This window comes from Pseudorca crassidens, chromosome 7, assembly GCF_039906515.1.
Source record: "Pseudorca crassidens isolate mPseCra1 chromosome 7, mPseCra1.hap1, whole genome shotgun sequence".
NCBI lineage: Eukaryota > Metazoa > Chordata > Mammalia > Artiodactyla > Delphinidae > Pseudorca > Pseudorca crassidens.
Window position 1 is genome coordinate 2,966,978 of NC_090302.1, and position 22,809 is coordinate 2,989,786.

At 66.6% G+C, this 22,809-nt stretch overlaps 1 protein-coding gene across 3 annotated transcripts in view; it reads left to right on the plus strand.

The window, feature by feature from the left end:
- Positions 1-575: 575 nt before the first annotated feature.
- Positions 576-22,809, plus strand: part of RXRA (retinoid X receptor alpha) — a 96,653-nt gene continuing 74,419 nt past the window's right edge. For 2 of the 3 annotated variants that reach the window (XM_067742790.1, XM_067742791.1), the window contains exon 1: positions 576-717. In XM_067742790.1, coding sequence (XP_067598891.1) covers positions 690-717 — 28 coding nt within the window. In that variant the 5' untranslated portion in view covers positions 576-689. The remainder of the gene's footprint in view (positions 718-22,809) is intronic. The other variant, XM_067742797.1, reaches the window with a different exon arrangement.

Consider the following 22,809-nt stretch of genomic DNA (forward strand, 5'->3'; position numbering starts at 1 on the left):
CGGCCGCCCAGACAATGGCCCGGCCGTGCCGGTCGCTCCAGCCAGGCTCTCCGCCTGCTCCGCCGGGTGGTTTTTTTGGGGCAGGCCGGGGAGGGAATACTGCTCCCGCCCCGCCCCCCCGCCGCCCCCCCCGTCCCCCCCGCCCCTGCGCCCCCGCCGCCCCCGCGCGGCTCCGGGGAACCCCTGGTGGAGGGAAACTTGCAAGTTTGCACCGCTCGCTTGCTCGCTCGCAACTCGGCGGCTGGGCGGGCGGCGCGCGGGGGGCGGGGGGCGCGCTCCGGGCTGACGAGGTGGGGGCGCGGAGGGGGCAGTCCGCTCCGGCCGGGCGGGGGGACCGGCGGGGGGTGCGCTCCGGGCGGGCGGGGCTGGGCGGGCGCGCAGGCCGGGCGGGCGGCGGCGCTGCGCCGAGTCCGCGCCCGTCGCGGGCCCCCCGCCGCCCCCCCGCCGGCGCCGCAGCGGTCGGAGCGGGGCGCGGGCGCGCGCGGCGGGGGCGCGGGCGCGGGCGCGCGGCGGCGGCGCGCAGCACAAGTAGTTTACATTGTTGGGCGACTTTTGCAACAACTCGCCGCGCCGCGGCCTCCGCGCGCCGCCGCCGCCGCCGCCGCCGCCGGCTCCCGCCGCCCGGGCCCGGCCGGCCGCGCCGGGGGCCGCCGCGCTCGTCCGCCTCCCGCCGCGAGGTCGCCGCAGACATGGACACCAAACATTTCCTGCCGCTCGGTGAGTGATCGCGGGCGGCGGCGGGGGCGGCGGCGGCGGGGCGCGTTCCCGGCGCGCGCGGGGGCCCCGGCTAGCCCCGCTCCCCCAGCCGGCCCGCGCGGAGTTGGGGCGCCGGGCGGGAGCGGGTGGGCCGGGCAACTTTTACCCGGGCCGGCCGGGCTGGGAGGGGGCGAGGGCGGCTGGCGGCCCCCCGGCCCGCGCCGGGCCGCCGACTTGGTGGCGGAGCGGGAGTGGGCAGCGGGCGGGCGGCGGGGCCGGAGGGGCAGCCGGTCGGCTGGAAGGGGGGGGGCTCCTGGCCCCTCCTGGCAGCGGCCCGCGACCCCCGCCCGGGCGCCCACCTCCAGCGGGGCGGCGCAACTTGTGCGCTCCTAGCCTTCAGCCGCCCTGGCATCGGGACGGCCTCTGCGCCGCCGCCTGGGCTGCCGAGTCCAGCAGGCCGCCGGCCCTGGAACACTCCGGACTCCTCCTCCCCCAGAGCAGCCCGGGCGCGGGTGGGCAGGGTCGCCAAGGGGCCGTAAGACCGGGAACATCAAACCTGGGGCCCCATTCCAGAAATGGGGCCCCTCACTCTGGCGCACCAGAGTGTTCTCCGGGCGTTCTCTGGAGCTGGCCCTGCACTTGGGGTGGACACCCTAGAGGCACGGAGGGCCGGTTTTCCTGTTCTCCCACTGCCATCCCACCCAGTGGCTTCCCTGCCCCGGACTGCTCTCCAGTTCAAGGCCTGGACCCACGGAGGAGGAGGAGGGGGCATGGCCAGGTGCCCCGAGCCGTCGTCCTCCCTAGGGTTTGGGAGCCAGTGAGAGGCCGGGAAGGGGGGAGGGGGTGGGGAGACTTTATAAATGAGCCCGGGAAGGATATTAATTTGGTGGTGGGGCCGGCAGCTAGGCTGTCAGTCTGGGTGAAGGATTTGTGCTGAATGGAAATTAGAGCAGCTGATTATGAATGAAACCCGCGGTCTATTGCCCCTCCTGCCTGCCCACTCTCCTGCAGCCCGGGGTGCAGTTTGGCCACCGGCTTGGCTGCCAGAGCTCAGCACAGCTGCAGGGACGTTTGGTGAGACGGGGAGGTGGAGGGGAGCCGCGTGGAGCTGGCCCCCCTCCCCGGGATGTCTGGGCGAGGGTCTGAGCACTGGGCGCCGGCTCACAGAGGGGCATATGGCAGGGTGACGGGGGCAGGGTTCCGAGTTTGTCAAGTCTAAGACTCCTTCCCTGACTCTGTACAGCGAAGACCTCTGCAGGCACCAGGCTGAGCACCCTCCTTCCTCCCCAGAGCCCCCAGGGTGGGTGCTTATGCCCATTTTGCAGATGAGAAACCTGGGTGAGAGCAACTGACGCCACAGGCTACAAAGTGATGGATTTTGGATTTGAACCCCCAGCCCGTGGTGACCGTGTGTGTGTGTGTGTGTGTGTGTGTGTGTGTAGCAGGATTGAAAGCTGAGTTGTTTGACTTGCCACTGCCGGGCCTGGCGTGGGCCTGGCGGGGCCCCGTGGAGGCCGACAGCCTCTCCTGTCCCCCGTTAAAGCTTTGCACACGTGTGTGCACATACAGAGCGTCCCTCTGGACCAAGAATGCTCAGCTCTGCCTTTGCTCCCCTCCTGGCCCCCGCGATGAGGCAGGGCCACGGCTGGGTACCTGGAGCGGGACAGGTCCCAGTGTCTGACATCCTGGGAGGGCCCTGGGAGTCAGCACACATAGGGTCCAGGCTGTAGGGTCGCTGTGCCAGAGTTCCTGTGAAGAGGAAAGGTCGTGCCCCAGGAACCTGGGTAGGTGTTGTGTTCCTCCTCGCACCTTTCCCCCTCCCCCCCACCCCCCCTCCGCTGCGCCCCGCCGCCCCCCGCTGCTGCAAGTTGGCTGGCTGGGGGAGCTTCTCTCCTTGACTCAGCCTGTGGCCTCCCAGGCAGCTCGTGCCCCAGGCCTGAGTGGAGAGCCCTGGGCTCTGATTACACTTTAGTTTTTTCTGAGCTTGTGAGCAGCTCTGAAGTCCGGTGGAGTTGAAGGTCCATTTAAGCGGCTACTTGCCTAAGCCCTTTTGTCAACACGGCCTAATTCCTCGTTGGGGGTCAGTATCAGGAGGCCCGGCTTGTGCAGGCGCGGCTGGCGACCCAGGGCGGACCTGGAGCTGCTGGGCAGGTGGTGTTGCCCCATACAGCTGTCCGGCCGCTTTCGGGGCCTTGGGCAGAGGGCCTGCTCCTTCCAGCACCCATCGCCTGGGGCTCGGTGGGCCTGGGCACTTGCTGTCACCCGCCCGGGAGTCTCCCAGCTGCTGAGCCTCCCAGTGGGGGCGGGGCGGGGATGAGCCCAAGGTACAGATCTGGAGGCCAAGGAACGTGCCCAAGGCAGCCCCTGCTCCCTGCCCCTGCCGCCACTGCCCGGGGCGGACCAGTGCCCGTGCCCATCGGGGGGAGACGTGCGCTGGCATCAGGCTGGACAGTGGGACTGGAAGGCTGAGTCCGCAGTGTCCCAAGGTCTCAGACCCCAGAGCCCTGGCTGCTAGTAGCCCCTTTGCCCGGGGAAGGGTGGGGGGCAGTAGCAGAGCAGGAGGTCCACTGGTCACCCTCTGGGCAGCCCTTGGGGACCTGGGAGAGCTTGGAGCCCCGGTAAGGGGCATCTGGTAACATCAGAGCCCTCGGGACCCAAAATAGAGCACATTCCGGGGCCTCCCGAAATAACAGGGTCATGTGTCTCTCTGGAGGCTGGGCTTGGAGGCTGGGCTTGGAGTCCGGCCTGCGAGGCAGTCCTGTCTTGGCCTGGGCACTGCTGACTGTTGGGGCGTTTGTTTTGGTAAACTCTGGAGGGGGCTCTGTTTGTTGACGGGGGAAGTGTCAGGGTGAGAAAAACAGCCCTCAGATGGGTGTGGCCGTGGCCGTGGCCTTGCTGGCCTGCTTCCTTGCCTGGGCTTGGTCGCCTGTCTGCTGTGCCTGGGCCCAGCGTGTAGCCCTGACCCGCTCTGCCCGAACATGGGTGGGGCGAGCTGGGGACCCCCAGGAGGAGCCATGGAGGGCGTGCGGGCGGGCAGCGCTGAGCTGGGGTTTGGCAGACTTGAGCGGGCAGCCCTGCTCGCCCCGGGGCAGCTGCTGGGGGCCTGATCCCAGCTCCACCAGCTCTTCCAGCTGTGCCTGTCCTTCCGGGCCTGCGGGGAGCTGGGCCTCCTCCAGGAGGCCCTCTGCCTGCCTTTCCCCGGCCCCTGCCCCACCCCCTCTGTGCCTCTGTGGGCGGGTTTCGGTTGGTGGTCCTTGTCTCCCGTTCGGGGGGCTGGTGGTGGGATTACTGTGTGGTACAGAATGGGGCTGGTGTGGGTACCACGGGCTCTGGCATCAGGAGAGGGGCCCCTCGGTGAGCCAAGGGGGGACAGACAGTGGCTGCACAGGAGGTGGTGTGGGGTCGGGGGGAGGCCCCAAGCGCCTGCCCAGAGCCGGTGGAAGCTGCCTCCGGACTTTCATTTTCTTGGCTCGCCCGGGCTCTCTCCACAGTTGGTGTGTTTCCACGGTAGGCGGTGGTTTCGAGTAAGGCCCGTCCTCCAGGAGAAGAGGGCTCCTGGGCCCGACTCAGTTGCTGTCCGTAGGACAGAGCAGAGGCCACTGAATTGGCTCAGGACAAGACGTGATCCACCTTCCCTTTTCACCCACCCCTAGTCTGTCACAATTTGTCTAGCTGGCTCTGGTGGCCAGGGCCTCGAGGTGTCCCGTCGACTGGTCTGTTCCTATGGGAGCTGACTACAGGCTGGGTTAGGGCTGGGCAGGGGTGCAGGCCCTTGAGGTGTCCCGTCGACTGGTCTGTTCCTATGGGCGCTGACTACGGGCAGGGTTAGGGCTGGGCAGGGGTGCAGGCCCTCGAGAACCTGGGTGGCTGGTGAGGTTGGTGTCTGCTTGGGGATCAGATCCCTTCGCCCTGACGTGCACGGTGCAGGTCTGTTACCTGGATGCTGTGGAAGGTGCGGGGAGAGGGCCGGGCCCCTCCCCTCCCCTGCCTGCGCTGCTGACGTTTTCCAAGGGGCAGCTCCATCTTCGCTCTCCCTTCCTCTCCTCCTCAGGCCCCTTTGTCACTTGCTCCCCCTACCTGCTCTCTCTCGAATGACCCGGCCATTCCTGGGGAGAGGGGGAGCAGACCCTGGGAGCTGCACCTTCCTGGGGGACCGTGTCCTCTTGTGGGCTGGTGGTCAGGCCACTGGGGATCGGGTCCTCTGTCCCTGCTGCCCGTGTGTGTGGCCTGCCTGCCGGCCTCCCGGAGCCTTAACTGTCCGTCTGTAAAATGGACACGTGTGTTGGCCCTTCTACGGTGCTGGCGGAAAGGCAGCCCATCTTATTTCAGGGGCGTGTCTACCTGACGGCCCTTCTTCGAAGGCAAGGCCCGTGGCCGGAGCCTCCCCGTGCCCCCTGCCTGGATCAGCGAGGGGCCCGGTTCTCGAGTGTTAGGCTGAAACAGGAGCACAAAGCAGAGGCGTGGCTGCTGCTGTCGGGGCTGCGGGGCCCATGCTGGAGAGGTGGGCCGCCCCGGCTTCGTCTCCCGTGCTGAGCGAGCACCGACACGGCCCCTGCTCCGTGCCCCCTCCCCGAGGCCCGCAGGAGCTGGGGGGGCGAGGGCCTCGCTTGCGCGCCCACCGAGCCTGGCGCGGGATGTTCCGAGCAGTCGTGCCCCGGTGCCTCACAGACGGAGAAATTGCACCCTAGAGTTACAAAGCAGTCGTCTAGCTCAGAGCCGAGTGAGCGTGGTGGGGCAGAAAGCAGCTCAGTAAACCTGGCCCCGGCCGACGCGGAGGAGAGTGGGGACACGCGCACATGGCGGCCCCGGTGCGCGCACGCTCAGGCGGCTGCAGCCGCGCGCTCGCTCTAGGCCCCGCAGCTGGGCCCTGCCTGCCCCGTGCCTGGCGCCGTCTGTCCTGTGTCCCTACGTCTGTGTGTCCTCTCGTGCCTGGGACCCGCGTCCCTGCGTGAGTGAAGCAAGTGAACGGGGTGGCCACTCCGGGGCCCATTTCCTTGGCCCCCAGAAGCCAGGTGGGCCTCCTTGGCCCGCGTCTGCCCCGTGTCTCTGAATCTCTTCTGGCGTGCGCGGGGCACTGTGCCGCCCATCCGAGGGCGCGATGGCTCCAGTCCCTGGGCGACTGCTGTGTCCCTGCGCCTCGGTTGCAAGGACCTCGTGACAGCCTCGTGGGGCCCACGGAAACGTGAGGTCCGTTGCGGTCTTTGTGCCGCGCTGCGCCTCTGCACGGTCCTGCCTGCTTTCTCTCAGCACCTTGGTGTCCCAGTGGCGGGGCCTGAGCACTAGCTGGGCCAGGACCAGTCCCTGGGGTGGCGCCGCTGTCCCCCGACCTCCTGATCGTCAGGTGTGGGTCTGTGCCCCGTCCTGGCTCCCCGGGAGCCCTGTTATGCGTGTCGGGCCCTAGGTGAGGGAACGTTTTGTTCTGGGAGACTTGGTGGAGGTTGAAGCTTCACTGTCCCCGTCTGTCCCCGTTCTGTCCCCGTTCACCCCTCGAAGGTCCTCTGGGGAGTAGAGACCCCGAACCTCCTCCGCGGTTGTCCCCGGCTGGGAGTGGCGCAGGGTTGAGGGTATTATTGATAGACTGGAAAACCACGGGCTGGGTGACAGCTAGAGGCGCAGCCTCAAGACCCCCGTGGCCTGGGGTCCCCGTCCTCGCCCTGCCAGGGCAGAGCTGTCAGGCAGCAAATTCCTGAGGGACCTGGTGGGGGTACTGGGCGAGGACAGCCACACCTGGTCCCCTTATCTTTGTGTTCCCTGTGGGCAGCGCACACGCGTGTACGTGACCACACGCCTCCACGCGTACACGCACACAGGTGCACAGCTGTGAACACACGCACACGTACGAACACACGTGCACACGCGCGCACGGGCGCTCACGCACCCACTCCCACGAGCGCGCGCACACAAACACGCGTGCACGGACACGCGCACGGGCCTGGCCTTCCCAGCTGATTCTAATAAAGTCTCAATGTGCTTTTCCTTAGAAGGACTCGGGCCTGCTGGCTGGCTTCAGTCCCCATGGCGCCCGGGGAACACCTGGCGAGCGCCGGCCGGGCCGGAGCTGGCCGTGAGCGGGAGGGCGGCCGGGCTTCCTGTGGGAGCCAGTCCTGGCGTGGACTCTGAAGCAGAGGCAGGGCTGCGGCAGGTCAGGGGGAGGGGCGCTCCGGGTGGAGGGTCAGCTGAGACAGGGCCCAGCAGCCCGTGTGGCCGGAGCTAGGAGAAGCCGTGTTGCGTGAGAGCTGGCCGGTTGACACGGTGACCAGGAGGGGCCCCGGGGCCCTGGGGTCGGAATTAGGCCTCCAGCTATGTGCAGAGGCTGGGCTGGAGGAGAAGGGTCCTGGGCGGGCTTGGAGCCCGACGGGGTAGGTGCCCCTGTGAGTGGCTCTGGCTGGGTCTCTCGGCACAGCGGCCTGCACTGGGGGCGGGGACCCCAAGTGGCTTCCTGGAGGGGGGGCCAGGCTGGGCCACTGGGTTGGAGCACGGGGCTGGGAGAGGACCCCCCCCACCCCCCAACTCCTGCCCGGCCCTGGCTCTTCTCCTGTCCCCTTCTCCCTTCCTGGCCCGTGGGCCCTTGGCCTGTCCTTGGGGACGTGCTCTCCACCCCATGGGCCCCCCATTACATCAACCGAGACGTTCCAGGACCTGGGGCGCTAGTGGCTTCAGCGAGGGGGACTGGGGTCTCTGGGAAAGGTGATGGAACAGTCTGGAAGTCAAGAGGGCTGAGCCCAATCCCGGAAGGACGTGTCGGGCCCAGAGCACCAAAGTTGGGGGATGGGCTATCTGTGCCGGGGCAGGGCGACTGGGCCTCCTGGGGTCAGAGCAAGGACTCGAGGACCAAGGTGGGGACTGACCTTGGGGCTGGGAAATGGGATGTTGGGAGGCCTTGTGGAGCTGGAGCCACTGAGGGCCTCGGTGTGAGTTGTTGCCCTGGGGTCCCTCCTCGTGAGATGTTCACGGCTGGCCCTTGGTCCCAAGTTCCTGAGACAGGTGTGGGGCGCGCCGTCAGTTGGGGCTGGGGACACAAAGAGGAGCCCTTGGTCTGCTTCCCGGTGACCCAGAGCCTGGCCCCGGCACCCCTGCGCCTCCGTGGGCTCATCTGAGCAACAGTGGTGTCTCGCCGTGCCTCGGTTTCTCTGGCTGTGCCCAGGGTGCGGGGCTGGTGGTGATGGGTCTCAGCAGAGGCCGCGGCCGTCCTGAGTCTGGAGGCTCCGGCGCGGAGGGGAGGAGATGGAGGGGAGAGCAGGTTGGGCCCGGGCCAGCCATGTGTAAATCCTGCAGTGGCCATGGATAAACCCCGCGGAGTTCAAAGCCGGCCCCGGGTGCGGCCGCTGGGCTGTAATGAGGTTACTGATTCAACTGGCTTCCTGGTGCTGCGGCCCAGAACCGAGGGAGGCTGGGGAGCCCCGGGGAGGGATCTAAGTGTCCCGTAATTGACCAATTTAGCTTAAGTGTCCGCACTGGCCCTGGGCAGAGGTCAGGTGGTGACAGCCCAGGTGGCCGGAGTCGCCGCACTCACAGGCTCTCTGCCCGGCCCTCTGGAGAAGGCGCCGTCGGGCGGCTGGCCCCGAGCCCCTCCCTGGAGGTCCCTGTCCCGGTCCCCTCCCTCCGGTCTGCGGGGCCGTGTCCTCCGGCAGCCTGAGTGCTTTTCCTGCCAGAGCCGGCCAGGCTGTGCGTGGTCTTTCGCTTGTGAGCCGGCCGAGTAGAGTGCGGGGCGGTGGGCTCAGTTCTGGACTGGGTGCCGGGCTACCCGGGTTCAGCTCCGCCGCTTCTCATTCGGACGCGGGGTGACGACGCAGCCTTGTAGGGACACGGGAGGGTCAGCCAAGGGGGTGCTCACGGTGGGCTCCAAGCCGTCCAGGAAAGCGCCCGTGATCGAGGAGTGGGGTGGAGGTGACCCACGACCGCACGCCATGGAGGATGCGCCTGGGGCTCTGGCGAGGGGCTGGTGGTCCAGCCCGGCCCCCGCTCTCCAGGAGACGCAGGCCTCCTGTCCGGAGAACCCACCTTGCTGGCTGCTTGGCCCTCAGAGGCCGGGCCCGGCGTGGGGCGGCACTGGGCCGCGGTGGCAGGGCGGTGGCCTGGGCTGAGTGCCCTCCATGTGGACAGGCCCTGGGGTGGGGCTGTTGTGTCCACATTTTGGGGATGAGGGCTTCAGTCTTGGGGAGCCTGAAGGATGTGCCCGAGGTGCCCTGGCTGGGTACCCCCGCGACCCGGCTTCATCCAGAGCAGCTTCGGGGTGCCCTCAGCAGAGGCTGTCCCTGCTGCTCCCAGGAGAGACCTGTATGGTTGAGCTCTTGGGGTGTCCCCTGAACCCCCTTGTCTTGCCCCACCTGGGCAGGCTGGTGGTCACCCCTCCCCTGCCTCCGGCGGCAGGAGGGCCCCTCCCCTGCAGGGCTGCAGCCCAGGGTTGGGTGGACGGTCCAGTTGGCTCTCTGAGCTGCATGCCCGGGCAGGTCCCTTCTCCCTGCGGGCCTCGGTTTCCCTGGGGCCCTCTGGCTACCAGAGGCCTCTGCTCCTCCCTTCCTTGGCCCTGTTCCCCTGAGCTGGTGGCCTTGCAGTTGGGGTGGCAGAGCTGGGGATCCCCTCCTCAGGAAGTGGCCTCCTCCGTTGAGGGGACAGGATCTGAGCTGTGGGAGGTAGGAAGTCAGCTGCGGTGGGGAGTATGGTCAGTCCCGCCGGGTCCAGCTCTGGCTTTCACCTGGGAGTGTTACGGTGAGACGGTTTGGGGTTTACCCCCCAGGGGGGAATAATCTTACTGATGGGGGCTGGGCAGAGCGGGGGCAGGGGAGCTGCAGGTGCTGTCACGCCAGCCACCACCCAAGGCCGGGCCGGCCCCTTCTCTCCTTGGGCCCTGACATCCCCAACCTGGAATTCTCCGCGGGCCCCCATTGCCCCAGTGTGGAGCTCGGGCCTCTGCTCAGTGTCACGTGGCCCTCCAGCCTCTCCGTCCGCATCAGGCACCGCTCACTCTGCTTTCTGGCTTTCTTGTGTTCAAAGCGTGCTGGTGTGATGAATGAGTACCCGCTCTGAGCTGGGGGCCGTGTGGCCCTGGGCTGGCAAATTTACTTTGCTGGGTCTCAGTTGCTCCACCTGTAAATTGCCTGGGGAAGTCAGGGAGGCTTCAAAGAGGAGGTGATGTTGTAGTTAGGTTTTACGGGATGAATAAGAGTTTGTTGGGTGGGCAGTCCCTGGAGGATTTCAGAAGGATCCAGCTGCACGGCCAGGCTCCTCTGCCTGGCCCCCTGATGGCTGGTTGCCGGTCTGTGCTGGTGAGGACCCGCGGGAGTGTGAGGGGGTGGTCAGCTGCTCTGGGAGTGATTAACCTTGGGAGGAGGTAAGGCTGGGAGTGGGCCTGGCCGCGACCTGGCCACCCCCAGCCTGGCGGCAGGCAGCCCCTCTGAGCCCGATGTCTGCGGGCCCGATGTCCCCTCTGCTTCCCGGGCCCTGGGATGTCCTGGTCTGGAGCCTGGCCCACGCCGGCCCACCTCGTGTTCTTACGCCAGCTCGGAGCTCTGGCTCCTGGGCGGAGTGGCCAGAGTCGGGCCCCTCTCTGGGTGGAGCAGCTGGGGGTCCTTTCCCCACCCGCCTGTCTGTCCCCACATCCCTTGGTCCGTCCCCGAAGCGCCCCTGCCCCCGCGTGGAGCCTCCTGCAGGAGTGCTGGGCCGCCTGGTGGTTCCTCGATTCACCCCCTCCTTGCCTGGATTGAGAGAAATGGCTCTTGCTGGGGCCAGAGTCCACAGGAGGTGGCGGAGCTGCCCCCACCCCGCCCCTGCTCCTGGACTTTCTGCCCAGGATCAAGGTCAGCAGGAGGGCTAGGAGGTGGGGGCCTTGGGCAGTGAGTGCCAGGCCACTCTGAGCTCAGACGGTGGCGAGGTGGGCCACAGCCTGGGGTGGGGCGGGGCGGCACTGGTGGCCACCTTCCTGGGTCCAGCTGGAGGGGTGCGGACAGCAGGGAGGGGAGCCAGGGCCTTCCCCCTTCCCTGCTCTGTCTCCCTGGGCAAAGGTCGGGGCGCCAGCCTCTGCCCCCAAGAGGCTGATCCCTGCAGACCGCTGACGGGGGATGGGTGGCCCGCTCAGAGCCCCTGGCCTGCACCTTCCGGCTCTGCCACATGCACTTTGTACTTGGAGCACGTTACTTCCTCCCTGTTTATCTCGGTTTCCTCATTTGTGAAATGGAAGGAAGGATGTTGGGCCGAGTCGGAGGTGGGAAGTACAGGACTGGCACGCCGCCGCTCCACGGCCGGGACCCTTGGCAGGCACTGCCAGTCGGGCGCGGCTCTTTCCCCGCGGGGCCTGAGACCGCCGAGCACCCCTGCCCACCAATGGGCTTGGCTCGCAGGTCTAGTTGGCTGCCGAGCGCACGGCACCAGGCGCTGCACCAGCCTCAGCAAGTGTTTGTTGACTGAATTAGTGCTTTCTGCAAATGTCTCCCCCACCCCCTCCACTTGAGAAACGTCACGGGGCGGGGGGAGCCCACCCCTTGCAAAGTGACTTTGAAAGGCATCATTGTTTGAATCACCCTTCTTCTGGGGGTCCGTCCCAACTTTCCAGGGAGGGAAGTCCTGCTGTGTGTCTACCCTGGTGCTGATTCCTGGGTGTGGAGCAGGGAGAGCCTGGAGCCATCGACGGAGACCCTGCCCTGGAGGATCCCTGGGCCCAGATGGCAGCTGGAAGCCCTCGGGGAGCCTGAGGCCAGGGTTGCAACCGTGGGTGTCCCCGTCCAGGGCTGAGCCCCCACCCTCTCTGCTCTGCGTGCTTCAGATGCAGCTGCCACCTGCTGCTGGACGGGACCTGGGAGTCCCGTGGACTCAGCACCCGGATGCAGCATGGGGGGTCCTCAGCCCCAGATGACTGCCTGTGTCGAGACGTGGTTCCTTCCTCTGCTGCTCAGTACGTCTTGTTGAAACTTGGCCGGTGGGGCGAGAGGGTAGAAATCAAAGCCTGGCCGAGAGGTTCAGAGCAAAGCTCCCACCTGCCAGCCGTCTGTTCGTGCCTCTGTCCGTCTGACTGGCTGTCTGTCTCCAGACGCCTGGACCTCCTGGTCCCTGGGGAGGCAGCGTTGAGTGAGACTCAGCCCCCAAGATGGTGAGTGGTGCCTGGGGTCATAGGGACTGGTGTGGACTGCTGCCACACTACCACTCGTGTCACCTTGGGCCAGAGTTTTAAAACCTCTCTGGGCCTCAGTTTTCTTATCTGTAAAGTGGGGCTGATAATGTGCGTCAGGGTAGGTCACTCGTGGTTGACAAGTGTGGTCATGCCTGCTTTCACAGTGGGGAGGGGACAGTGTGAGTGTGGCGCTGGGAGGACTACTGGGAGCGGGGCAGGCACAGGAGAAGGGTCATCAGCTTGCCCTGCTGTTCAGTGGGCTGGGCCATCTGAATTGGGTTGTGAGGGATGCATAGGAGTTTGCCTGGGAGAAGTCAGTTTCTGCGTCCTCGGATCCGCACGTCAGTGTTGTCCGTCTGAGGCCTCCCACTCAGAGTTCCTTGAATCTACCTGTGTGGTTGGAGCCGAGCCAGTGAGGGGAAAGGGTAGAGACGGAATCAGAGAGCGCGGAGAAGCCTGTGGAACCCCTGCCCCGGGGAGGTGGAGCCACTGGAGGGTCCCGGGCCAGGGAGGGTGGCGTCTGGCCTGTGCTTGGTAGGAGGCTCTGCTGCTGTGTGAGAAGCGGGGGGCAGAGGGCAGGGCGGGGGAGTGGTAACGAGGCAGAAGTGGTCTGGGGCTTTTGGCCTGAGCACAGGAAGGGTGATGTGCCTTTTACCAGATGAGGAAAACTCTAGAGGAAGGTCTGGGGGGGCAGTCAGGACTTTGGTGTAGGATGCAGCCTGACACCTGGGCCCAGGCAGCTGGGCAGTCTGGAGCACGCGCCTTAGGTTCCCACGGCCTGGCTGGCGGTCCCAGCTTAGTTCCGCAGGTGTAGACGGGGCTTATGGGAGCCTGGGTGCCTGAGAGTATGGGAGATGCTGCAGGCAGAGTGCACAGCACAGCCTGAGATGTCCAAGGCCTCTCTGGGCTTCCCTCCCAGGCTGGAAGGGTGGGCAGGCGTGCGGGCACAGCCGCCGGCCTGGGACAGGCTGCCACTGGGCGTTGGATCCCTGCCGACTTATTCCTGGCTCCCGTGGCTGGCGTGGGATGGGATTTATAAAAAGGAAACGCCGTGGTGCTCAGAGGTTCTCCTCTGCCGGGGTGCGATCTGGCTGCAGGACCGCGGGCAGCTCTGGTTCTAGGTTGACCACCCCCCGGTCCAGGTGCTGCCCCTCCGACCCCGGCTGGCACCCTCCCCACCCCAAGTCCCAGGGCCACGGGGCAAGGTCGCAGCTCCCGGTGCCCTCGCTGGCTGCAGGCCTCGGAGAGGTGTGCTCCCCGCGTGTGTCTCCCGGCTGCAGCAGCCGCCCTGCCCGCACCTCTTTGCCGAGACGTATCTGCTTGTGGACAGTTATTGTGTCTCCTCGTTGGGCAGCGGGGATGCTCTCGTGGCCGGCTACCGGAGGGGGGAGGGGATGGCTCCTGAGCCCGCACTGGTCCTGCACGTGGCTGATAAGCTGTGGAGCTCGTTATTGGAGGGGCAGCCGGGGCCCCCCACCCCCTCGGCCGTCATGTCCGTCCTGCATCGAGGCCAGGCCTTGCGCTCTGCCCGGGCCCCTGGGTGAGGGGAGGGGGCAGGCAGATCATGGCCTTGGGGGAGTGAACGGGCCTCGTGGGGACCTGGGGGTCTCAGGGAATCCCTCCAGGGCTCTGGAGATGGCCTGCCCCGGACCTCCCTCCACTGCTGACCCTCAGCCCCTCTTGGTGGCTGGCCCTGCACACACACGCACACGCACACACACACGCACACACACACCCCCTGCCTGGTTTCTTAAATGACCGTCGTCACTCCTGTCGTATCCCTGGCTGTCTGGACTCCTCGCTCCGTGCTTGGTGGCCGCTGGCCCACGCGCCTATATTGGGTGGGCTGCTGGCGTCCCTGACCTCGGGCTTGGCCCCCAGGACCTGGAGGCCAGAGGGCCCAGGGTCTGCTCTCTTGTCCTGTGCTCTCACCCGTGGAACCCCCAGCTCGGGCTCTCCGGCCAGCTCAGAGGGTCTGTGGGCCGGAGGGGGCTGGGCAGCAAGGCCAGGACTGGGAGTGGCGTGTGCTGCCCCCACCCCCACCCTCAGGGACCCCATCCTCCCCAGACCCTCCTTGGGGACTTGGAACCAGAACCACGTGGGGTGCAGAGGTCGGGCAGGGTCACTGGACCGGTGTTGGATCAGACCAGCCATGTCACCCCCAGACCTCCCCAGCCAGTCCCCCAGGGCTCACCCCAGTTCCCTGGCCTGGGCGAGGGGTTAGACGAACGTCAGACCCAGTGGTGGGGGCCGAAGGGGCCGCGGGAGCGACAAGGCTTTCTGAAGAGGTGCACGGTGGGTGGGGGCGCTCGTCCGTGGCTGGTGTCCCACTGCCCCGGGCCCGGGCTGCGCAGCATCACTGATGGTCTGCAGCTCTCCTGAGCCCTTGCAGCGGGCGCCCTCGGCAGACGTGGCCGATCGATGAGCGTTGATCCGGCAAGTGCCTCCCTGAACGGAGCGGGCGGTGGAGGGTCCTTGCCCGCCAAGGGTGGGGCGGGGTGGGCGGTGGGATGTGTGAGCCGCAGCCTAGCCCTCTGGCCGGGGTGCCTTCTCCTGTGGGGTTCTGCACCCTGGGAGAACGAGCCGGTCTTGAAGCCAGGGTCAGTCATGCACACTTTAGTGAGAATGAGCCTAATGCCAACCCTGGAAAGGACCCGCAGGAAAGGATGAGAAGGAAGACTTCCTCTAATTGTGTGGATACGGAAATGGAGCTCTGGGCTGCGCGGAGGGCCAGGTCTGGTCCTCTCTGTAGTCTGGTGCTCTTATCTCCTGACTGCCCACCTCGGGGCAGATGGGGAGGGTCCCAGAGGGGAACCTGGCAGAGGAGGTGGTGGGCCGGTGTTGCCGGAGCCTCGGGCAGGGCAGGGTGGGGGTCTGCAGCCCTGGGAGGGGGCCCAGCTCCCTGCCCAGGGTCCCACAGTTGATGAGTGTCAGAGCTGAGATTTGAACCCGGCTCTCGGGATCCTTCTCAGAGGCACTTCCTGCCCAGGGAGCACAGCTTAAGTCCTGGGAGGAGGGGGGATGTGGGGAGAGACATTCCTCGTCCGGGAGGGGCCCAGAGCTGAGCCCGCCCTGCTGGGCCGGGAAATGCAGTGTTTCCTACACAAACAACCAGGGCTGGCTGGAGCAATTTTATTTTTATTTCCTATTTTTACTTCCCCGTTGGCTCTTTTTAGCAGCTCTGGGTTAGATAGGCCCACGCCCTCCAGTCTACACCCGGCTTCCTGGCTCGGGCCTGGGGCCTTGGGGAAGCCGAGCGTGTGTGCAAGACCCCGGTTCAGCAGCGTGGCTTGCACACCCTCGGTGGCAGGGAGCTCACTCTCTCCCCAGGTATAGAGTTCTGCAGGGTGGCCCCTTTCCATCCCCTGGGACCAGCTGTGGGGAGTGTGTGGTGGCAGTGCCCCAGCTCATGACTCAGTTTCCTCCCATTCTCGCCTGGTTCTCCGCTGGAAGTTGAGGTTGGGGGTGAAACCTCATGACAGAGGAGAAAGGGTGACCGGTGGGTGTATCTGCTGGGTGGGGTGGGTCAGGGACATGAGGGTAAATAAATCCTCAGTGTTCCTGCCTCTGACAGGCCGGGCAGGGTGCCCCGAGGGGAGGGCTGGGCTTGGCCTCATTCAGACTGCATCTGCCGCGGGCCCAGGCCCGACCCTCTGAGGGACCAGCTGTGCCAAGGGGTCGGCCAAGCCCGCCTCCAGGCCGGGGTGGGGGTGGGGTGTTGGAGGGTCTGGCCTGCAAGGTCCTCCTGTGACGGGTGCTGCTGGCTGCGGGGAACGTGGAAACCCCAGGTTGGGGGCGTCTCCCCGAGGGCTTATGACCCGGCCTGGGGCGAAGGGGCCCTCGCCTGCCTGCGTGGGCACGACTGGGCCCTGTGCTAGCATTTGGCGGTTGGGGGTCCTGACCTTGGGGGTCAGGCCCGCCGTGAACTCCCAGGCCTGGGTGGGGCTGGGGTTCAGGTGGAGGGCGGGTGGGCTGCGGTCTACCAAGTGGCCTGGTGCCAGCCTGTGCCCAGCCCACTGCACTCTCCCTTTGCAGGTGAGGCCCGGGTTCAGAGGCCCAGCAGATCCTCGAGGCCACACAGATTGTGGGCGTGGGGCCACCAACCCCGTGTATTTTGAGGTGCAGAGAACCAGGGTGCCACTGCCGAGGCCCTACGGGTGCCAGGGCCGCAGAGCCTGAGCTGGGAATGCGGCATCTTGCTGTCTGCCCCAGACCGTCGGTGGGGAGGGGCTGGGCAGGACTGGCCCAGCCATTATGGTCAAGGGGCGGGGTTTATCCCGGACCTGCTGCGGGCCTGAGCACTTGGCGAGGGGCTGTGAGGTCAGAGTAGAAGGCCCACGTGGTCCTGGCGCTGGGGGCTGCTTGCCGGGATGGGGACGTGGGACACAGATGTTTTCCACGCAGACAGGTCCATCTCACCGGCACTCATAGTGTCCATGTCAGAGCGTGGACCAGTGAGTCTGTGTGAGACCCCAGCGTGCCGCTGGCACCTGAGGACACAGGGCTCTGCGGTCAGGAAGGGCTGCCCAGGTGAGTGGCGATGGACGAAGGACACACGCTCGGTGGGAAGGCCGGGGCCCGGCCCCGTCCTCCTCGGCGCCGAGGTGCCCGCTCTGTGCCTGTCACCCCACCTGTTGGCAGTAAGGCAGGTGCCAAGCAGCTGGTTGATCCTGGACTCTGTCCTGCTGAGCCCCACTTGTACCTGGGACCCTCTGCCACCCCGTAGGTGCTGGGTGGGCTTCCCAGGCTGGCATGGGCAGCCCCAGCAGTGCCCAGATGGACCTGGTAGGTCTGGAATTCTGACTTGAGGGCCCGGTGGAGGGCGCTGAGGGAGGAGCCGGTCCGGCCTCTCTCCTGGCCCTTCCCGCCCTGGCTGGCCCAGCCGGACTCGGCCGTGCCTGTTGCCCTGTGCCGAGGTGGCCTCTCCTCCTGGCGTGCACGTGTGGCTGCCAGGACTATGGGGAATCTCTTGATTAGAGGACAGAAAACCGAATCCCGTGGCCCAGGCGGGGGTGGGGGGACACTTCCTCCCTGGAGAGGCCCTAGAGATTATGGGATTTCTACCCGCCCCGCCCTGGGGAGGTGGCATGGGCAGAGGGCCATCTGGCTGGTGGGACTGCCTTGTCACTGCTCTGGTGAGGGGTTCCTTCTATGAGCCTGGGAAGCCACGTGTGGGCTGGGTGGCCCTGGCGTGCTGCGGGGGGAGGACTCACGTGCCTGGTTCGGGTCCCCGCTCAGCCCTTCGCAGCTGTGTGACCTGGGGCAGCATCTCATTCTCTGAGCCTGGACTTTGTCATCTGTGGAGTGGGGTGATGACACTTACTTCTAGGGTGGTCATGAGGGTGAACTTAAGGAGGGTCGGAACTTTAGTTCTCGCCGGGGAGCAGGGAAGAGCAGTGGCTGGGGGCCTCCCTGACCCTCAGTGTCTGCATCTGCAGGCTGGGGAGAGGAGTTTCTTGCTCTGGTGCTGGGGGGCCTGTGAAAGGCTGCCCCTCAGTGCTCTGCGGCACCCAGTGATGGGCTGGGCCACGGGGGGAGATGCGGGAGTTCTCCCCTGGGAGGAAGTGCTTCCCTGGGAGGGGCGGTTTCAGGGACCGCTGGTTCCAGAACCTTCTGGGGCCCAGGGATCTCCCAGGGCCAGGAAGCGAGAGCCGTTGCCAGGTGCAGCCTTGATGCGGACTTGGGGCTTAAGTCCCTTGTCCAGTCCCCACTGGCCTTTCCCTGCTTAGTGTCCTGGGCAGGGAGGTGTGTTCAGGTGGGTGGCTCTCTGGTGGGTGGGCTCGGGGGCCCGGCGCCCCAGCCCGCGCCCCAGCCCCAGCCCCAGCGAGCACGGCCCCAAGCCGTGGAAGGGTGTGATTCCGGGTTTGCTTCTTCCTTCAAGCAAAGAGGATCTTTCGAAACTGTGGGAAAGAGCGTTTCCTCCCCAAAGCCGGGTGCGGGCGGGGGCTCGGTCAGCAGATGTGACGTCCCCGGCTCCCTCTTGCCCTTCTGCCCTCCTGCCTGCGACACTCACGGGCCCATCGCCGGCCCTCGTGGCCCCACCAGAGTGGGGTGCTCAGGCCTGTCAGCTCTCCCCGCAGACCTGGCAGTCTTCTCCCTCTGGGGCCCCACTGGCGGAGCAGAGCCCCGAGAGGTCCCTGCCGTGCCGTGCCGTCTGTGTCCCCACCTCTGAGCCTTCGCGCGTGCTGTTCCCTCTGCCTGGCGGGCCCGCCCTGCCCCTGCTCCGATTCTTTGTCCCAGCAGCCTGCTTCCAGTGCCACCCCACCTTGAAACAGTCCCCAGGCCTGCGCCCGACGTCCCTGCCTTCTGAGGGTCCCTGCTCCGTGCCCCAGGAGGGGATCTGGCCAAGCGTGGACGAGCCCACCCTGTCCTGCCCCAGGCCTCTGTGTCCCCGGCCCCAAGTGGGTCCCTTCCGGTGCTGACAAGTGAGGATGCTGTGGCTTACGTCCCGCCGAGGGGGTGCTGGGGCCGGGAGGGCCCGGGAGCTGGCTGTCTGAGCTCCGGTCTGGCCCGGGGGTGGGGGGAGCTGGGCGCCAGCGTGCTCAGCTGCCTGCCTGCGCTGCTGGAAGGGGGTGTGATTTGGGTCTCCCCCGCCCCCGCCCCGGGCTTCTGACTCAGCAGCTGCAGGGTGGGGGAGACCGGATCTCTCGACAGAAACCCCGACCCGGGGCACCCATGGCCCAGATTTCTTTTGTGAGTGTGGGAAGTCGAGCCCTAGGTTCCTGCCCGGCTTCCCGGCAGGAGATTGGGTTGGGCTGGAGCCAGCTCTGGGCTCCGGGGCCCACTGCTCCCCTGGCTCCTGGCCTACCTCCCTGCCCTGCTGGACTGCCCTTTCCCCTGTGCACCACCCTCTGTGGCTCCCCAGTGCCCGCGGGATGAAGTTCTCACTGCCTCCCAGCCCTGCTCTCCTCTGCCCTCCCTGCGCCCCTTTGTCCTCAGGAGCTACGCCTGCTCCCTCCTCTGGGTCCTGCCCATGCCGCCCCTTCACCCTCCAGCTTCCTGTTCTGCCAGGTGTCTGCATATATTAGGCCTCCTCCTGGACGCTCCCCTGGGGTTAGGTCCTCTCCACCCCACAGCCACAGTGCCCGCTGTCCCGTTGCCCTGCAGGCAGTGATGGATGTGGGCTTAGAGCCCTCATCAGCGTCAGCGCTGGCCCCGTGGTCAGACAGTGGATGTGGCGTTGGGGCGAGCGGGGGGGCGATGCCAGCCGCGGAGGGTGGGCCTGCCTCCTGGGGCTCTGGGCCGTGTGGAGTTGGGGTCTGGCGTTCACGGGGCCTGTTGCTTAGGCTGCTTGAACAGGAGGGCTCTCCGCCCCGGTAGAGCATTTGGTGGTTCCTCTTTGCCTGGAAGATGGAAGCGGATGCGCCCCAGCAGGTGAGCGCCCAGTCTTGGCAGGGCCTTGGGCAGAGGCCTCGGTCTCCTTACCTGTCAGGTGGGGATAACTACTCCCGCTGGGGTCCCAGAGCTGAGGTTCTGCCCAAGGAATGGGGCTGCTGGGAAGGATGTTGAAAGTTTGGGCCAAACCTGGAGATGGGATTTTCGTGTCCCCTGGGCCGTCAGCGGTGGGGGCACCTGGTAGGCTCAGTGCCCTTCCAGCCATGCCCCGGGGCCAGGATGGAGCTGGCCAGCCAGGGGGGTTGGCTCCTGGGGTCGAGAAGCCATTGTCCCTGCCTCAGTGGCCTCCCGCAGGCAGCGGCCAGGGCCACGGGCTTGGGTCTGGTGGGGACGCATCTCTGTTGCTCTGATGTGTCAGCGTCTGATAACAGCTCTGGTGTCCCCCCACCCTACTCTGCCACCCCCGGCAGTCGCCTGCTTGACCCCTTAAGGTATTTGTGAAACATCAGCTAGGAAAGGCTCTCCCCCCGCAGCGGGGAGGGCGAGGCGGGAGAGAACAATTGGAGCTGAAATTAATTGTGCTGTGTGCTTTTCCTCCTGTCCCCTCTCTCTGCTCGCTCGCTGTCAATGCATAATGCATGATGAGGGGAAGTGAAAAGTAATTAGAGACTCGACTCTCGGCCAGGTTCATTCATGACTAAATCTGGGTCAACTCCTGGCACAGATGAGCGCACCGCGTGGTGCGATGGTGGCAGTGGTGCCGCACCTGCTTGGCAGGCTGTGCTCAGATGCCCCTTCCTACGGGAAGCCCTCCTTGATGCCCCCCTTAGGAGGGCCTCCCCCACACCCACGGCCCCGTGCCTTGTGCGTCCAATGGTGTCTTTTCTCCACCTGCCCTGTAGGGACCGTGTTGCCAGTAGGGGGCGGCGGCTTGTCGGGGTGGGGCACGTGGGGGTGACACCCAGAGTGATGTGATGGCGTCGGGCCACACAGCGTCTCCTTGAGGTGCTTTTTGCTCACTCGTTCTGAAGCACTTGACCCTGATCACGCTGTGGTCTTTATGCCCCTCCCACGCTGCCGTGGTCCTCAGGGTGAAGTCCCAGCCCCGGGCCTGTCTCTCATTTCTTCCCCCCCGGGGGACCAGCTGTACCGATCTGCTTCCTGTTGCTAGAATGTTCCCAGCCCTTCCCCTGCTCACAGCCTTTGCACATGCTGTTCCTGCCTCGGAGTGCCCTTCCCCGGGTCGCCCTGCAGCCACCGTTGCTCCTTCCGGTCTCACGTGGGTGTCGCCCCCGTGGACCCCCGGGCTGCCGTGGCCTTGGTTCCCCCCACGGTCACCCTTGGCCACCTGAGCCTGTTCTTTCCTCCTGAGGCCCTGTGCATCCTGCAAGCGACTAGCTGGCAGGGCTCCTGTCTGTCCCCTGACGGGGGCACGCGCGCTGGGGCTTCGGGGTTCCCAGGGACTGTGGGACCTGCCCAACTCCTGGCGCCCCCTCCCCAGGCCTTCAGCACAGGGGGTGAAGGAGGAAGGTGGCTGGGGGCAGGGCTGGGCTGCCCAGGGACGAGCCCCCACTGCCGCTGCCCTGCCCCCTGCCGCCTGCCCGCAGGCTTGTGGAGCCTGGGGTGGTGGGAGGTCTCGGGCCTCCCCATTGGGACGGTGTCAGGGTGGGGTCATAGCTGGGCCTGCGAGACCCCATGTCATAGGGGGGAAAACAGGTCCGAGGGGAGGTGCTTTGCCTGACTCAAGGCCGCTGTGGGAGGCGGAGGAGGTACTGCCTCTCGGCCGCACTGGCCAGAGCTGGGCCCTGGGAGAGGACCTTGGCTATGGGGGCGGGCCCTGTGCTGGGGGGAGGGCCCTGTGCTGGGGGGGAGGGCCCTGTGCTGGGGGGGAGGGTCCTGTGCTGGGGGAGAGGGTCCTGTGCTGGTGGGGAGGGCCCTGTGCTGGGGGGGAGGGTCCTGTGCTGGGGGGGGTAGGGTCCTGTGCTGGGGGGGAGGGCTCTGTGCTGGGGGGGGAGGGCCCTGTACTGGGGGCGCAGGATCTTGTGCTGTGGGGGAGGGTCCTGTGCTGCGGGGAGGGCTCTGTGCTGGGCAGGGAGGGCCCTGTACTGTGAAGAGGGGCCCTGTACTGTGAAGAGGAGCCCTGGCTGGCTGTGGGGAGGGTCAGGGGCCGGCACTGGGGAGGCGACAGGCAGGTGGAGGTGGGGTGGGAGCCTGGGTGTCACCCTGGGACAGACCGCGTGGAGTGGCTGCGTGCAGTGCAGGGCAGAGAAGGAGTTAAAGGCTGAGGGAGGCAATAACGTGTCTAAGTTTTCTGTGTGATTTAATAAAAATGCAAATCACTGGGTGGAGGACACCCCGCCCCCCGCCACGCTGCTGACCGAGTTTAACTGCGAGCTCAGGGTGGTCAGCCTGCATTTGTCTGTGCCCCCCAGCGTTGTCCCAGGGGCAGACAGCGCGCCCTCCGCCCGGATGGAGGGGAGCTGGGGGGCGGGGGGTGGCTGTCACAGTGTCGGTGCGTCCTCTGAGCGGGAGGGCCCTGGAGGAGTCTTCCATGGCCTAGTTGCTCAGAGCCGGGCTCGCCTCTGAGCTCCACACCCCCACGTCCAGAGGAGCACGGGGCCTGCGGTGATAATGGCCGAGTCCTGGGTACGTGGGATGACGCTTGAGGTGAGGCTGTAGGACGAGAAGGGGCAGCCAGGCAGAGACGGGAAGGAAGAGCTTTCCCAGTCGCGGGGGCAGCATGTGCAAAGGCCCTGAGGTGGGAGTGAGCCTGACCAGGGCAGGTCAGCGCAGAGGCTGGTGTTGGATGGCGGTCAGGTGGGACAGGGGTAGTGCCGGGAGAGGCAGAGCCATGTGCGCTCCAGTGGGGCTCTGGGCCTGTCCCACAGGGGAGGGAAGCCCTGGCCGCTGGTGAGACCAGGCCCAGGGGCAGGGGTGGGGTCCTCAGTCCCTGAGGAGGTGGCGGCTGTGGGGATGGGGGAGTCGGTGGGTCTGGGCTGCAGTTAAAGCCACACCCAACAGGCCAGGGCTGGGGGCTCTGGGAATTGGGGTGCCCGCGAGGTTTGGTGAGAGGTGGTGCTGTTTGTGGGGGGCTTGGCGGGGGAAGAGGCCGGACTCCCGAGTGGTCCGTGAGGCCACACAGGGCCGCGTGGAGATTGGAAGAGCCGGGGACGCTGACGTCCAGTCTTGGGAGAGAGACTTGGGAATCTGGGGCCTGTGGTCAGAGCGTGGAATGTTCTCGGTGCAGCCCTTGGTCAGCATGAGCAGGGGCTCGAGGGTGGGAACAGGCGGTAGGGCAGTCGGAGCGGCGTTTCTGGCGCGGGGAGCACAGCGTCCGTGGAGGGCTGGGTGCTCGGCAGGGAGCTCCCCGTGGGCGTGAGGGTGCTCTCTGAGCCCAGGGCGGTCGTGGGAGCGCCCTGCTGCAGGTCAGGGTTGGCCATGGCTGGGGAGCCATGTGCTGATATCGGGGACTGTTGACCCCTTCTTGTCTGTGGGACGCCCCCTGACCCCGGTGCTCCCCTGTCTTCCTGAGATGGGCCGCTCCTGCACGTCCAGACCCTCGCCCTGTCCCGGGTCCATCCGCTGTCAGGTGTCCAGTCCCACCAGGATGCCTCCCAGGGGTGCTGGGGCGCGGGGCAGCTGGGACCTGGGTGGGGGGCTCACAGCCCCCGAGT